The 15,096-nt window shown below is 48.9% G+C and overlaps 1 protein-coding gene across 3 annotated transcripts in view; it reads right to left on the bottom strand.

Moving 5' to 3' along the window:
• The window catches only part of LOC146796213 (cathelicidin-related peptide Pt_CRAMP2-like), a 130,318-nt gene extending 115,583 nt beyond the window's left edge, over positions 1-14,735 (bottom strand). For all 3 annotated transcript variants that reach the window (XM_085628718.1, XM_085628715.1, XM_085628717.1), the window contains exon 1: positions 14,536-14,735. In XM_085628718.1, the coding sequence (XP_085484844.1) occupies positions 14,536-14,715 (180 nt within the window). In that variant the 5' untranslated portion in view covers positions 14,716-14,735. The remainder of the gene's footprint in view (positions 1-14,535) is intronic.
• Between the last annotated feature and the right edge of the window lie 361 nt (positions 14,736-15,096).

Raw genomic sequence — 15,096 nt, 5'->3', positions numbered from 1 at the left:
GTGCAAAGATTGATATGGGTTTGCACCAACATTTTGTGCATACCTGCAGCTTGCAGAATAAGGGGAAGCACACATACAAAGGGAAAACATCCTCAAAGGATAGTTTTTGTGCAGAAAGGTGCACCTTCCTACACAAAAACTATCCTTACCATAACACATTCACCCCTGCACTATGGCACAAGGCTGCCTGCGTTGGCATTAGGCAGCCACAAGTGCACAGAGGAGAGGGCAGAACTGCACCGTTTCTTTGAAGATAGGGCACAGTTCTGCTCTAACCCTTCCCCGCAGCACAAAGCAGTAACTTCACTTTCTGCGCTGTGTTGCATCAAATCTTGTTAAATTTGCCCTAAATCAGCTTTTTTGGTGCTGGTGTGGCAAAGGACATCATTAATACATGAATCTTTCAAAAGTTGGCCATGCTGAATTTTTCCCAGTTACGCAGTGCCGCACTAATAATTTTCATGCAAGCTGCACTGAATGAACTTTAATCTGGGCCTATATCCTTAGCTATCCCTATAATCAGGGCCACTGGAATTATGCGATAGTGTGGCCACGGTGACTCACATAATTATAGATTTGCTGCATTTACCACATAATCCATCATCTGCCACATAAACTTAAGATTTTAACAAAATAATGTTTCTAGCTCATACAAATAAAAAGTTACAAAAAAGGCAGCAACACATGTTTCCACGCAGTGAAAAGGCCTTTGCAAAGCTAGACTGGTCACCTTTCTGTTGTTATTGCTATTTGTGTTTATTAAAATGGCTCTAATGAGATGAGTCAATGCCAGGACAGTGTTACCAAGTTTAAAAATGATGAAATAATGAAGTAATACTGTTACCTAATTTACCGCATTAGGCTGCACAATTTCACTTTTCTTGCAGCATAATTTACTCAACCCTGGCGCATAATTAGGCCTTCTCCTGCAGCATAATTCCAGTAGCCTTGTCTGTGATGGATAAAAAAGGACCAGGTAATATCTTCTTAGTCACAAATCATGAAACTATATATAAATAATTAATATTTGTAATTTTCTGGAACGTGCCAAGGGGCAGTGCTGGTGCTAGGCATGGGTGGTGTGGGCAGCTGGCCAGGGTCCAGCGTTTACCTCCAAAACATGGAGCCCCAGTGAAGTGCATCACAGCCCACTGCTTCTCTGAGGCACAGTGAACTCGGCTCACATGTCTCCTCCTGCGTCCTCTCCCTCAGTCAATCATAACATGATGTGTTTTCGCGGCAAGGTGTCTTGATCACCATGCACTGCAAGAGCATGGTGACATTTTTTGGGTTGGTCGGTGCGGAGCATTGGCAATTTGTAGTTACTAGACAACAAAGCATCCATTTGTTTCCCAAATCGATCAGCAGGACACAAGAACATACCAGGTAAGGAGAGAGGGTGGAGGACGGAACAGCTATTTCAGATGATAAGGTGGCCAGGTGGCCTGGGCTTAAAAATTGCATTTGATTTAGTCCCTTAGTGCCTGTCTATGTTTCAATGGTAACAGCTGTTGTCATTTAAGTCAATCTGCGCCCCCTTGTAGTTCTTCTATTTTTTGGTAAATGTGCAAGTTTTTGTTTTTCAAAACCTGGTTACCCTATCAGGCTGGCACAGCCAGGCTCCAGTGATTGTCCTTCCAGCACTACAATGGTCTGCAGCTGGAAGGTCCAGTAGGGAGCCCATCTCCTGTGAGTCTCTCATTGTTGAATCATGCCTGTGAGATACAGGGGTGGGCCCCTCTTCCCTGCACCTTGTACCCATTAACCAGTGCTGCGAGGCCCAGGGGTGGGGGTTCTCTCCTGGACCACATAGTGCTACCCTGAGACTCTGAGGCCCAGGAACCCTCTTAGGATGGGTGGCCTCTCCTGGGCAGTATAACATTACACTATGTTATGTTATGTTACGTAATATCCATTTATAGCGCGCTCGGATACTCGTGAGTGTCCCGGCGCGATACCAGAGGGGGGCAAGGAGAGACCATCAGACAAAAATGTGCGTTTTAAGCTTCTTTTTAAACACCACTGGGTTCTGAGTGGCACGAAGGTCGAAGGGGAGGGCATTCTAGGCCACACTTGATTTAACCACGAGGAAACTGCCCCCAAACCTCTGGAACTTAAAACGCGGAACCTAGGTAAAGCGAAGGGACGAAGAACGAAGGGCCCACGAGGGGATGTAAAAGGAAAAGCGCCTCTGAAGATAAAGGGGACCATAGCCATGGAGGGCACGATGGGCCAAGACCAGAAGTTTAAACTTGACCCTATCCACCACAGGCAGCCAATGGAGAGAGCGCAATTGGAGAGCAACACTCTTCCTTGCCGGAATGCCCAAAACCAATCTGGCCGCCATATTCTGGGCCACCTGTACTTTTTTAAACAGGTAGCCAGGGACACCGGCATAGAGAGCATTGGCATAGTCCAATCGTGATAGAATCAGCGCACAGGTAACAGTTTCTCTTGCTGCCTGCGGAAGGAGTGGGAAAAAGTTCCTGAGAGTCTTAAGAAAGCCAAAACAACAGCCAGCTGTTTTATTAATGTGCGTTGAGAAAGAAAGACTCTCATCGAACCATACTCCCAAGTTCTTAGCAGGCTGGCCCGAAGACAGGGGCAATGTGGAGTCCTGCAGCCACAACTGCTCTCGAAAATCAGCGGGAAATTTGCGAAGAGCAAGATCTCAGATTTTTGTTCATTGTACTTAAGCTGTGCATCCGCCAACCAATTAAAGATGGAAACTAAGCATTGTTGCGCCGCTAGGACAGAATCCGATGTTTTATCCCAGGTAAACAGCAACTGGTATCATCCGCATAGGCCATCACCTTAGCCCCAAGATCCTCTGCCAGATATATCAGTGGCGTAGCATAAATGTTAAAGAGGAGCGGGCTAAGGGAGGATCCCTGCGGGAATCCAGTGGTAACCAATTGAGGAGAGGAGGAGAAGGGAGGAAGCCAAATCTGCTCAGCCCGCTCCTCCAGAAAAGACCTAAGCCAGCCCCAGGCGGCCCCTGACACACCAACCTCTGCAAGACGGGCCAAAAGAAGAGCATGTGGGACCGTATCAAATGCCGCTGAGAGGTCCAGCAAAATTAAAGCCGCCCTTTCCCCGGCATCGAGGCACTCCCGAATGGCCTCCACCACCTCAACCAGAACAGCCTCGGTGCTGTGAGCAGCTCGGAATCCTGATTGTGCTGTATGCAGAAGTGCCTCAGTCTCCACAAATTCTGTAAGTTGCTTATTGACCACTTTCTCACAGACCTTGGCAATAGCCGGTAGAAGAGACATGGGCTGATAGTTACCTGGGTTAAGGGGATCAAGAGAAGGTTTTTTAAGAAGTGGCAAAATCTTCGCCTGCTTCCACCCCTGGGGAACAGCAGCTGTCTGAAGAGACAGATTGATGATGGAGTTCACCTCTGTGTGTACACTCTCAGCCACCGCAGCCAGAAGCCTGGCCGGGCAGGCGTCGGCAGGAGAACCGTATTTTAGTCCCCTGAGGATTTTAAGAGTTTCCATGGGGTTGACTGTTCTAAAAGCTGACAACGAGCAGGTGGGGACCGCAGATTGAACAGCCAGAGGCCCTGCATGGCAGCCGTTGCCAGAGGAAATGTAGCCTGAATGGCCTTAATTTTATCTCTGAAGCAACCTGAAAGAGTGTTACACCAGACAAGAGAGGAAGGAGTAACGCTTGCTTGAGCCAACGGAGATGTAAAGCTCTGCACAATGGCAAAGATTTCTTTGGCGTTATTCCTAGCAGAGTCAATGTGAGCTGCAAAAAAAACTGCCCTTTGGCCGTGGCATTAGCAGCATAATAGATTTTTTGCATTGCTCTAAGCTTTGTCTTAGCCAAGGGGCAATAGCCACTCCTTCGCCAGGCATGCTCCATGATCTTACAATCGTGTTTAGCCACTTTAAGAGATGGGGTAAACTACGGTTTGGAGGGCGCATCTCTGGCGGGTCTGATGGGTCGAAGGGAGGCCACAGAGGCCGCTGCCCTAGACACCCAGCCAGTGAATCCTGACAAACACTCCTCCAGTCCACCTGACAGGACGGGCCTGGAGGCTTCCAAAGTTTGTTTAAATTCAAGGGGATCAAGTTTCCCAGAAACTGGCTTCTGGTGGAAACGCACCTGAGTCTCTACATTAGAGACCGTCCAGGAAAAATAGGATATAAAATGATCAGACCAAGACACCGGACAAGGATCCCTTAAGGAGATGGGTAAATTAGAGCAGATTGGGTACAAAATATGGCCAGCCCGGTGAGTAGGCAGGCGGACGTGCTGGTTAAGTTGAGCAAGTTGAAGGGTATCCAGCAGGTCAAACACCTCCTTGGCCTTGGGTCGGTCCATATGGATATTAAAATCACCTAGGACCATGTAGTGGGAGAACCTAACCGCCCTAGAGATGATAGCATCCCCACATGCCTGGAGGAAAGGGCCAGCCGGTCCAGGGGGCCTGTAAATCAGGGAGGCACCAAGAGTAAAGTGGGCTGACAAGCGGGCGCTGAAATTAAGCACCTCACAGCCTTCCCATGCAGTGGTATCCCCCAGGCGAAGATCCCATATATTTTTATATGTAATGGCTACACCGCCACCCCTCCCCCCGGCGGTCGACTCTAAGGATCTTGTAGCCCACAGGGGTGGCCAGGGAGACAATAGGGTCGGATGTAGAGTCAAGCCATGTCTCCGTTAGGAACAGCATATCTAAACATTCGTCCTTCAAGAGCCCAAATACGTCCGCATGGTGTTTCTTAAGTGAGCGGGCATTTATCATAGCTGCCAAGATATGGGAAACCTTAGCCCGCTGTTTGGGTCGGTAGCCCTCATTACCTCCTCGTCCAGTCTTCCTCGCCACAGTAATACAAATGAGCCTCCGGCTCCACACAGAACTCCAAGTAAAATAAAAGAGCAGCGCTCTAGTCTTCCCTCCCTCCTCCAACATGGCCCCCAGTGGCTTCAGCCAATCCCATAAAGGGACACAAACCAGCCAGCCCGATCTGTTCTTTTTTTCTGCACTTCTCCGAGTGCTGTGTTGCCTGATGGTCAGGTGAGTGGGGCTGGGATCCTGCTTGAGCGGACCCGTTATGCCCTAGGGTATCTAGTTTGGGGGTAGTAGTGTGTTTTTCACTGTTGTCGGTAGTTTGTTTCTTTTTAAAATATTTTTTTGCCTCCTGCTACTACTTTCGCGCCTCTGGTCCTGCTTCAGCGGACTTTAGTGGCGTTCGTTTCGGTTATGGAAGAGAGTCATGTTGTGACTCTGGATTCAGCCTCATGACTGTTGTCGGTGGTTTGTTTCATTTACCGGCCGCGCGTCCTGCTAAGCGGACGTAGCGCGGCCGGATGCGTTTGATCTGGGGGCCGGAGGCTCCCGGTAGCATTCTTACCTACTGACGGGGCCGCGTGTGCTTGCTGTGGGGGCGGGAAACTCCCGTCCGCATTTCTTTCGGATGCAGGTTCAGTGCACGTTCTTTGATATGGTGGGACGGTGTTCGGTCTGTCTCCGACCTCACGAGACGGTCTCTGTAGGGCATCCACTGTCTATGGGCATGCGCGCAGCTGTTTCTTCCGGCATTTATGTTGATTTGTCGGCTTACATGAACTGGCTTGTATGGTTGCCTAGCAACCCCGGGGCCTTTTATACCAGGCGTGTTGTCTTATTCCTTGCCTGTGTTTCAATTCATTCGTCCACTTGTGTATGAATATGATGGAGAGTGGTTCTGTGGCTGAGTCTGCTCCTGATCCCTTGGTGGTGGCTTCTGGTTCTGGTATACAGATGCCATCTATGGAATTATTACAGCAGATGATTAATTCTGCTGTGGCTGCTGCCTTACAGGGGCAGGTGCCTGTTCCTCCTGCGAAGCGGGCTAAGATTGATGGCGCTGCTGCTGATTCTGAGAATGAGGAGGAGGTTGATATCAGGGGCCATTTTGTGCAGGGTGCCGACCTGAAGGAGGTGCTGGGTCACATTCGCGAGAACTTGGCATTTCCTGCTTCTGTTGTTCCTCTGGAGAGCGATCTATTTGCGCAATATCAGCGTCCTGAACCTGATTCTTTGCCTCTACACTCTTCGGTCTTGAGGGTCTTGGAGAATGAATGGAAGGATGTGGACAAAGGTTCCTTTCCACGCTTTTTGAATAAAAGGTACCCGCTGCAGGATTTTGCGGTGAAATTCCCTTCCTCGGTAAAGGTTGGTTCCTTGTTGGCCAGCATGTCGTCTCATGGGACTGTGGTTTCGGAAGATTCTTCTCCTGCTGACCCGGTTGACCGTAAAGTGGATGGTGCGGTGAAGCGCACTTTTGCGGCTGCAAATTTTTCTATCAGGGCTGCTGCCTATGCTTCTTACACTATACAATCCTTGCTTGAGGATTTCCAGTCTCTGTCAGAATTGTTGGACCAGGAGGAGGATGTTTCTTCTACCCTAGCTTTGATGGAACAACAGGTTCGGCTGCTTTCAGATGTGTCCTTTGACTCTTTGGGAGCGGCAGCTTCTGCGGCTGGGTCTTCGGTGGCTGCAAGACGCCAGTTGTGGCTTCGTTCCTGGAAGGCTGATGCTGCGCAGAAAAATCTCCTGATGAAGATTCCTTTTTCTGGGGTTAAACTTTTTGGGTCACCTCTGGATGACATGGTAAAGAAAACGGCGGAGGACCGTAAACTCCTGGCTCCTGAGAGGGCGAGTCACTTCCGTTCGTTTGGTTCTCAGCGGGCCTTTGGCCCTTCTAGGAGAGGTCGGGCTGGTCAGCCCTTTCGTGGAAGGGGGCGTGGCCGGGGTGCTCCTTCCTTTGGTAAAACCCGGTTCTCCGGTTCTTCTTCCTCCTCCAATCCTGCGCCAAATCCATGACTGGATCGCTCCTGGTTTGGGTCCGGTTGGGGGTCGCCTCAGTTCCTTCCTGGATTCTTGGAGGGTGACTGTATCGGACAAATGGGTGCTGCAGGTGATTTCAGAGGGATTGCGTATTGGATTTATCCAGACTCCCCCAGACTGTTTCAAGGCCACTCCTTGTCCCAGAGACCCTGTAAGGAGATTGGCGCTTTTGGAAGGCATCGAATCCCTGGTGGTCAAAAGTGCGGTGATTCCTGTTCCCGTCGATCAATTGGGGTTGGGTGTGTATTCCATCCTATTCCTGGTGTCGAAACGCACTGGGGATCTTCGACCAGTGATGGACCTGAAGTGGTTGAATGCTTACATCCCTCACCAGAAGTTCAAAATGGTTTCCCTTCAGTTGATCCTTCCTCTGATATCTCAGGGTGACTTCCTTGTGTCAATAGACTTGAGAGATGCTTATCTGCATGTCCCTGTTCATCCAGACTCTCAGAGGTTCTCCGGTTTTGCGTGATGGGTCGTCATTTTCAATTCCAGGTACTGCCCTTTGGGCTATGCTCTGCTCCCAGGGTCTTTACTAAGGTTCTGGCTCCTCTTATTGGCCATTTGCATGGGGAGGGCATTAGTGTTTTTCCTTATCTGGACGACATTTTAATTTCTGCTTCTTCTCTTCCTAAGGCGGAGTTGCATGTCCAGAGAGTGTGCCATGTCCTGGAGCATCATGGGTTCCTAGTGAATATACCGAAGTCCTCCCTGGTTCCTGCACAGGAATTGACTTTCATTGGGGCTCTGTTCAGGACTCATTGGGAATGGTGTTCCTGCCCCCTCCCAGGATTCTGTCCCTGGTGTCTGCAGTTCGTGCCCTGTTGTTGGGGCATTCTCATCCTGTGAGCCTTTGGTTGAGGGTTCAGGGTCTAATGTCGGCATCATTGTTGACGGTGCCGTGGGCTCGCCTCCACATGTACCCGGTGGTGTCACACGTTTTGTCGCATTGGGACCCCTGTTCCCTAGATATGAGTGTTTTGATTCCTCTGTCGGAAGATGTTCGGGTGGTCCTCAGTTGGTGGTTGGACGAAAGTCATCTGTCCAGGGGCCGCCCCTTTCTGATTGTTCCCACCCGCGTGGTCACTACCGATGCCAGCCTGCTGGGGTGGGGTGCTACTCTGGGGGATTCGACAACTCAGGGGGTTTGGCCTCAGTCGGTGTTGTCATGTTCCTCCAACTACAAGGAGCTGAAGGCCGTACTTCTGGGTCTGTTGGATTTCTCGGCTCTGGTTCAGGGTCACCATGTACAGGTCCGAACGGACAATCAGGTTGTGATGTCTTATTTGAACCATCAAGGGGGGTGCAAGGTTCGATCCCTCAGTTGCCTCAGCCGTCGGATATGTTGTTGGGCGGAGGTACATCTGGAGTCCCTCTCTGCCATTTACCTACCTGGCGCGGAGAACACTGTGGCGGATTGTCTGAGCCGGATGTTTCCTTCCATGGGGTCTTTGTCCCTGACACATGTGATGTTCAGGAGGTTGCGGAGGATGTTTGGATATCCGATTGTCGACCTCTTTGCTTCCCGGGACAATTACAAGATCAGTTGCTTTTGCACGATTATGCCTTGCCGGGATGCATGGAGGGTGGATGCCCTGTCGTTCCCTTGGCCGACGGGTCTATTGTATGCCTTTCCCCCTGTTCCCCTGATTCCGGCGGTTTTGCAGAAGATCAAGAGGGAGGGGTCGTTTGTGCTACTGATTGCTCCGGGTTGGATGCGTCGACCTTGGTATCCCCTGCTATTGGAATTGGCTGTGTCTCCGGGGTGGGCCTTGCCATTCATTCCTTATCCTCTGATGGGTCCTCTTCTTCCTCTGCCTGTGTTCCGTTCCTTGGGTCTGCGGGCCTGGCTCTTGAGAGGGATTCGTTGATGCGAAATGGCTGTTCATTGGCTGTGGCTGGGGTCATTCAGCAATCCAGGAGACCTTCTACTCTTAAATCCTATGCGAAGCACTGGGATAATTTTGTTTCTTGGTGTCTGTGTCACGATCTGTCAGTGGCTTCTTTAGACCCGGCTCGCATTTTGGATTTTTTTGAATGATGGATTTGTGCTGGGCTTAGCCATTTCGACTCTTCGGGCTCAGTGGGCTGCGATTCGGGCATTCCATGTCCTCCCTTTGGTTTCTGTTTCGCCATTGGTTACTAGACTTTTTAAGTCTCTCTCTTTCCAACGCCCCCGTCCTATCATGTGTCCTCCACCTTGGGACCTGCCTTTGGTTTTGCGCTCCTTACAGTTGGCTCCCTTCGAGCCTTTGGAGTCGGTGGGGTTGAAGTTTTTAACACTCAAGGTGGTGTTTCTTGTGGCGATTGCTTCTGCCAGACGTATGGGTGAGTTGGGTGCCTTCCTTCGTTCTGCTCCATTTTTGTTGGTTTTGTCGGACCGTGTGGTGTTGCGCCCTCATCCTACGTTCATTCCGAAAGTGGATTCTTATTTTCACCGGTCTACTGAGGTGGTTCTTCCGAGTCTTTGTCCTGATCCTTCCTCGGATGAGGAATCCCTGTTGCACCTCTTAGATGTTCGTCGTGCTTTATTGATCTATTTGTCACACACGTCTTCGTTTTGCAAGGTTGACAACTTATTTGTCAATTATGGTTTGTCACGTCAGGGCCTGAAACCATCCCTATCGACGATCAGTCGCTGGATTAAGGAGGCCATTTTATTGGCGTATGCTTCTGTTTCTGAGGTTCCCTCCCTTCCTGTTCAGGGGCGTTCCACCCGATCTGTTGCTGTGTCTTGGGCCTCCTTCAAAGGGGTGTCCATGGAGGATGTTTGCAGGGCTGCTACTTGGTCTTCCCCTCATAGATTCATGTCCCATTACCGCCTCCAGGTTGGGGGTGGGGGTTCTGTTTCATTTGCATCTTCTGTTCTGACTGCGGGGGTGACTTGAGAGGTTATCGTTTTGATTACTGTACCTCTGTGTATTAAATTATGTTTTCGCTGCACTATTGGTGTGGTCTATTTCCTTACATGAAGCTGATTGCTTTGGTATCGGCTCATTTGTATTACTGTGGCGAGGAAGACTGGACGAGGAGGTAATGCCCCGGTTACTTACCGGTAATCTTCATTACTCCGAGTCCTAGTCTTCCTCGCCACAGTATAGTTTCCCTTCCCTCCCGGCCCTGGTGGCGGCTTCATGTCTGCGGCTTTGTTTATCAGATCGGGCTGGCTGGTTTGTATCCCTTTATGGGATTGGCTGAAGCCACTGGGGGCCATGTTGGAGGAGGGAGGGGAGACTAGAGCGCTGCTCTTTTATTTTACTTGGAGTTCTGTGTGGAGCCGGAGGCTTATTTGTATTACTGTGGCGAGGAAGACTAGGACTCGGAGTAATGAAGATTACCGGTAAGTAACCGGGGCATTAACTAAGGAGACAAGCGCCCCCCCCGGATTGAAGCCACACGCTAGGCAGACTCCTGAAGGAATCACCGCCACATCCCAGGTGTGAGAATGGCAGCAAGCCGCCACATCCAGCGCTCTAGGCGTAGCACCAGAATAACTTCTACTTGACACCGCTTCCCGAGGCAACCAGGAAGCATGACTGGCGGTCGACTCTAAGGATTTTGTAGCCCACAGGGGTGGCCAGGGAGACAATAGGGTCAGATGTAGAGTCAAGCCATGTCTCCGTTAGGAACAGCATATCTAATGTTTCGTCCTCCAAGAACCCAAATACGTCCGCATGGTGTTTCTTAAGTGAGCGGGCATTTATCATAGCTGCCAAGATATGGGAAACCTGGGCCGCTGTTTGGGTCGGTAGCCCTCTTTGACCAAGGAGACAAGCGCCCCCCCCCCCAGATTGAAGCCACACGCTAGGCAGACGCCTGAAGGAATCACCGCCACATCCCAGGTGTGAGAATGGCAGTGAGCCGCCACATCCAGCGCTCTAAGCGTAGCACCAGAATAACTTCTACTTGACACCGCTTCCCAAGGCAACCAGGTAGCATGACTGGCGCTAGCCGCATCCGGGATGCTGACGGGCGCAGACATCTTGCCTTAGGCGCGCGTTCAGCGTGCATTTAAATACGCCCGGGTGCCAGAGAGCTAGAACGCAAGCTAAGAAGATGGCGTCTCTCGACGGCACTACGGGACTTCCAGGAAGTGAACTGAGCCCCCTCACCCCAGCAAGTAGCGTCAATATCAGGAAGAGAAGTATGAGGATAACATGGCCCCAAAGTTCAGGGGAGGGGGTTTCTGAGCCTCATAGACATTATCCAGTGTTGTGAGACCCTGGGGAGGGGGCTTCTCTCTTGGTCCTAGCAGTGCTACGCTATGGCTGGGAGGCCTAGGAAATGGGCCCACCTTTAAGAATAAAAAAAATGTGATTCAGCCACGGATTCATATTTAAAAGTGTGAAAAGAGTAAACCACTTCCCCTCTGTGCTGGATGCAACAGGTTTGGTGACTGCTTAAAATGAACTATAAGCAAGGGGAATTTTCAAAAATAGAACTCATACCAGTGAAAAAGTGGACAACTGGCTATTTATGTTAACAGTAAATGCCTGTTAATAAGGGATAACAGCCAGTTGCACTATGTGTTACCAAGCACCTCAAAATAGTTACATCTGTCAATGTTGTTAAGTACAGTCTATTTATAACACCCACCCACCCATCTGCCATTTAACCAATAAAGTCCAGCCATCTGTACATCAGTCATCCAATGAAATCTATTACCCACCCATTCATGTGGAGGGCCCCCCCTCTAATATGCCCCACAGCCCCATGATCCAGCTTTTAGATGGCCAGTAGAGGCCCCATCAACTTTCCTGGGCCTAGCAGCAATGGATAATCACTTTGAGAATTGAACTCCCAGAAAACAGGAGCGGTGAGAGGCCAGCTTCATATAAAAATCCTACTAGTTCCCACCACCTCCTCGGGACATCAATGCCGCGAATCACCATTGACAGAGCTCCGGGCTGCACAATAATGGGTGTCACTAACCCTCCCTTCTCCAGGAATGCATGTCTGTTTCTTGGTGTCTGATTGTGGCCGCGCTGTCTCCATGTGATCCTGCCATGTCTCTTTGGCCATGCTCTCCGTGTCTTAGTACCCTACTCTGAGCCTCACAGCGTTGCATACCACCTGCAAGGCGTGGGAGAGGACCCATAAATGCTACAAGGGTGAGGAGAAGGTCTTCATTCCACTGGGTTTTGCAGTGCTGAATAATGTATTTCAAGCCCCGAGTGGGCGACCCCATCCACAAGGCCTTGCAAACAAAATCCAGTGATACGCGGCTCAGGAGAGGGCCCCCCTTACCTTTGACTTCTCAGTGCTAGATCAAGTTTGCCTATCAAAGATTTAGGAAAATCAGTAATATTCATATTTCAAAATAGGGTGAAAAAACAGATTTCAAAGGGCAAAAACAAGAAGGAATCACTTTTTAAGTATTTGAGAGTTGTCGCAGGTTAACGCTCCATGGTTATTATAGGAAACATAAGGATACCTAGCAGAACTTGGGGCCTCATGTAGATCTCAGTGGATAGGTTACTGCATCACAAAGGTGACGGATATCCCATCCTCTGAAATATAAATCCCATAGGATATAATGGGATTATTATTTTGGTGGATGGGATATCCGTTACTGTTGTGATGTAGTAACCCATCTGCCGGGATCTAAATCAGGCCCTTGGTCCTTAAAGAGCATGAAAATGTAAGCTGATTACCAAATTCTTTTGTTTCTTTTCTTAGAGCACAATGGCAGTTTTACACTTCAAGGATTGTAGCGGGTTTATGGATGATATCTGTATAGCATACGAGTGACATTAAAAGTGACACTGTTGTGAGCGGATCTACAAATGTGTTTTTGGTGTTGTTGCTAGTTTCAGAGATGCATACTTTTTTAAAGTAAAGGTGTAGAAAGCATCAACTCATGAAAAGGTTCATTTTTTGAACATTTAATCAGGAAAACTTTGCCATGCTATAAACCAGCCTGCTACTTATTTTTGGGTGGTACTACTAAACAGTTATGATGGGTTGCCTGTGGGGCATCTGTACCCAAAATATGGCTTTTCCTCTTCAGTAATGAGCCATTTCTTGTGCCACACCTCAGAACCCTGGTATCTAATTGGGTTGCTCAGAGAACAAGGAAACAACCACAGGGGTACAGAGAATAATACTTTCATTTTTGAGGAATAAAGCCTTTACTGATTAAACTACTTAAAGTTCTGAAAATGATTCTATGTGTTGATGTGAATAGATCTCAAGGTCTGAAGATACCTTCCATCAGGCATGAAAAGCAATTCCAGGATTATTTTGCCTCTGAGGCTTGTAGCCTCCCTGCTATTAAAATGCTGAACTAAAAGTACCAGAATGCAAAGAGACGGAGAGGATTGAATGAGCTCATCTTTCTCTTTGGGATGTGTCCTCCCCTTGGCCGGGACTATTAATTGCAGCACAACCCTTCAACTCTACACTAACATATCTCCTTTAAATGGAGTTTCTCAACTGGTACATGCCTCCTTGTTTACAAAGTACTTGACACAGTAGCCACCTTTCCTCAACTTGAGTCCATCCAGCAGGGCTCCAGACTCAAGTAGCAGTTAAATGCTGTTAGTCTTATCCAAGCTCAAACTGACAAATTACTGCTCGTTTGTGGTGCAAAATCATGCACTGCTGCAGAGCTATATGAACTTTGTGAAACTGTTTCATTGCAGAAATACAGTGAAGACTAACACATGCATTCATCTAACCTGCGATGAGTGATATTTGGGACGGATGGCCCCCTCTCATGGGCCTTGCAGTGCAATATCAGGGGCAGGAGGGTAAGACGAGTGGCTCTTTCTCTTGGGCTTCAGAGCGCTGTTTGATGGCTACAAGGCCAGGGGGAGGGAGGCAGGTATTCGCTGGTAGGTGTTTTTTCACTTGCAGCCCTGCTGCTCTAGTGCCAAGAAAACCCAAGACTACCCTTCTTGTTCTTTCCTTTGCAGTTCTAGCTGCTCCCCTAAGCAGCCTTAGCTCTGTCCCTACACCACAGAGTCGGTGCCTGCTCCATCCCTACACCCCTCCAATCTCTTCCTTCTGCATCCCTACCCCAGTCAATGTCTGCCTGCTCCATCCCTACACCACTCAATCTCAAGCGTCTTGACTGCTCCATCGGGTACCAGCCAAGATTCATATTTTCCCATATCTCCCATCAGCATCACATTTCTGTGCCTGCTGGGTCTATTTTCAAACACATAACCATTATAAGGTGTTCTGCAGTAAACACCTCTGTGCCAAACTGTTGTGTGCCATGCCCATTGAGGTTCTGGCTGAGGTCCGGTGTGTGCTCAAGTGCCCACTACAACTTCATTGAAGCACTTACAGAATTTGTTTTGTGTGTAAATCACCTCTGTCCCCTTAGATTGCCTAAAGAAAAGTGCATGTAATCAGTTAACGTTGGACAGAGAACACTGGAGTAAAGATACCCATTCTCGTGAGAGCTGCACCAAGTGTTTCCATCCAGCTGGACTACTGTAATCCACTAGCAGAGGTTTAAAATATATGGACTTGATTTATTTGGGGTATTTATGTTCTTATCCGTTATATAGTCCCAAGAAGTTGCATTTTGCAAGTCACTTCAATGCAACATAAGATTAATTAAACTGTGATGTATGTGGTCAGTTCCTGTGATGACACGTTTTTTCCCAGGTCCCTAAAAATCCTAGGACCGGCCCTGCCACGGTGATCAAGTTTCATAAACTCTCGAATTTACTCACCAGCCTGACATTAGGAAACACGAGTCTGAAAACGGCCCCTTTGGCTGCCAAGTTTAGAAGTTCAATGGCGTTGGTGATCAGGTGAATCTGTTCGCTGGTAACAGGAGGCGTCGCTAGGGGCGCTGAGGAGCCAGCTGCTACCAAGCAGAGCAGCAGCGCCGTCTTCAGCCAGCCATCCATCTCTCCCCGGCTCTCTTTCTCTCTGTTCCCTAACGATTTGGAGAGCGCCTTTTATGTACTAACCCATTTCTCGTTTTTTTCATTCTTGCTCAAGAATGTTTCACGTTGTGTCACCAACCAAAAGGAAACATTGTTTCTGACTTTTCAAATTTATTTCACTGAAAGGAGCAGAGTGTAAACAACGACCGTTCGTCTGCCTCAAGGGTGCCCGCTTTATTCCAGGTCATTATGGACGCTGTCTTCAGGCCTGAACGTTTCGCCGACTACTAATTGTTTTCAGGTGTGTGGGTCTAATGAGATCAATGCATGCAAATTGAGTACAATCCCCAGTAAGCATTAGGTTATCACGCAAATGTCAAGGACAGGATTTCGTGTCAAGAA

This window comes from Triturus cristatus, chromosome 10, assembly GCF_964204655.1.
Source record: "Triturus cristatus chromosome 10, aTriCri1.1, whole genome shotgun sequence".
In the NCBI taxonomy this organism is placed as follows: Eukaryota; Metazoa; Chordata; class Amphibia; order Caudata; family Salamandridae; genus Triturus; species Triturus cristatus.
The sequence above is the reverse complement of the archived record's forward strand: the minus strand, read 5'-3'. Positions and strand labels throughout refer to the sequence as shown.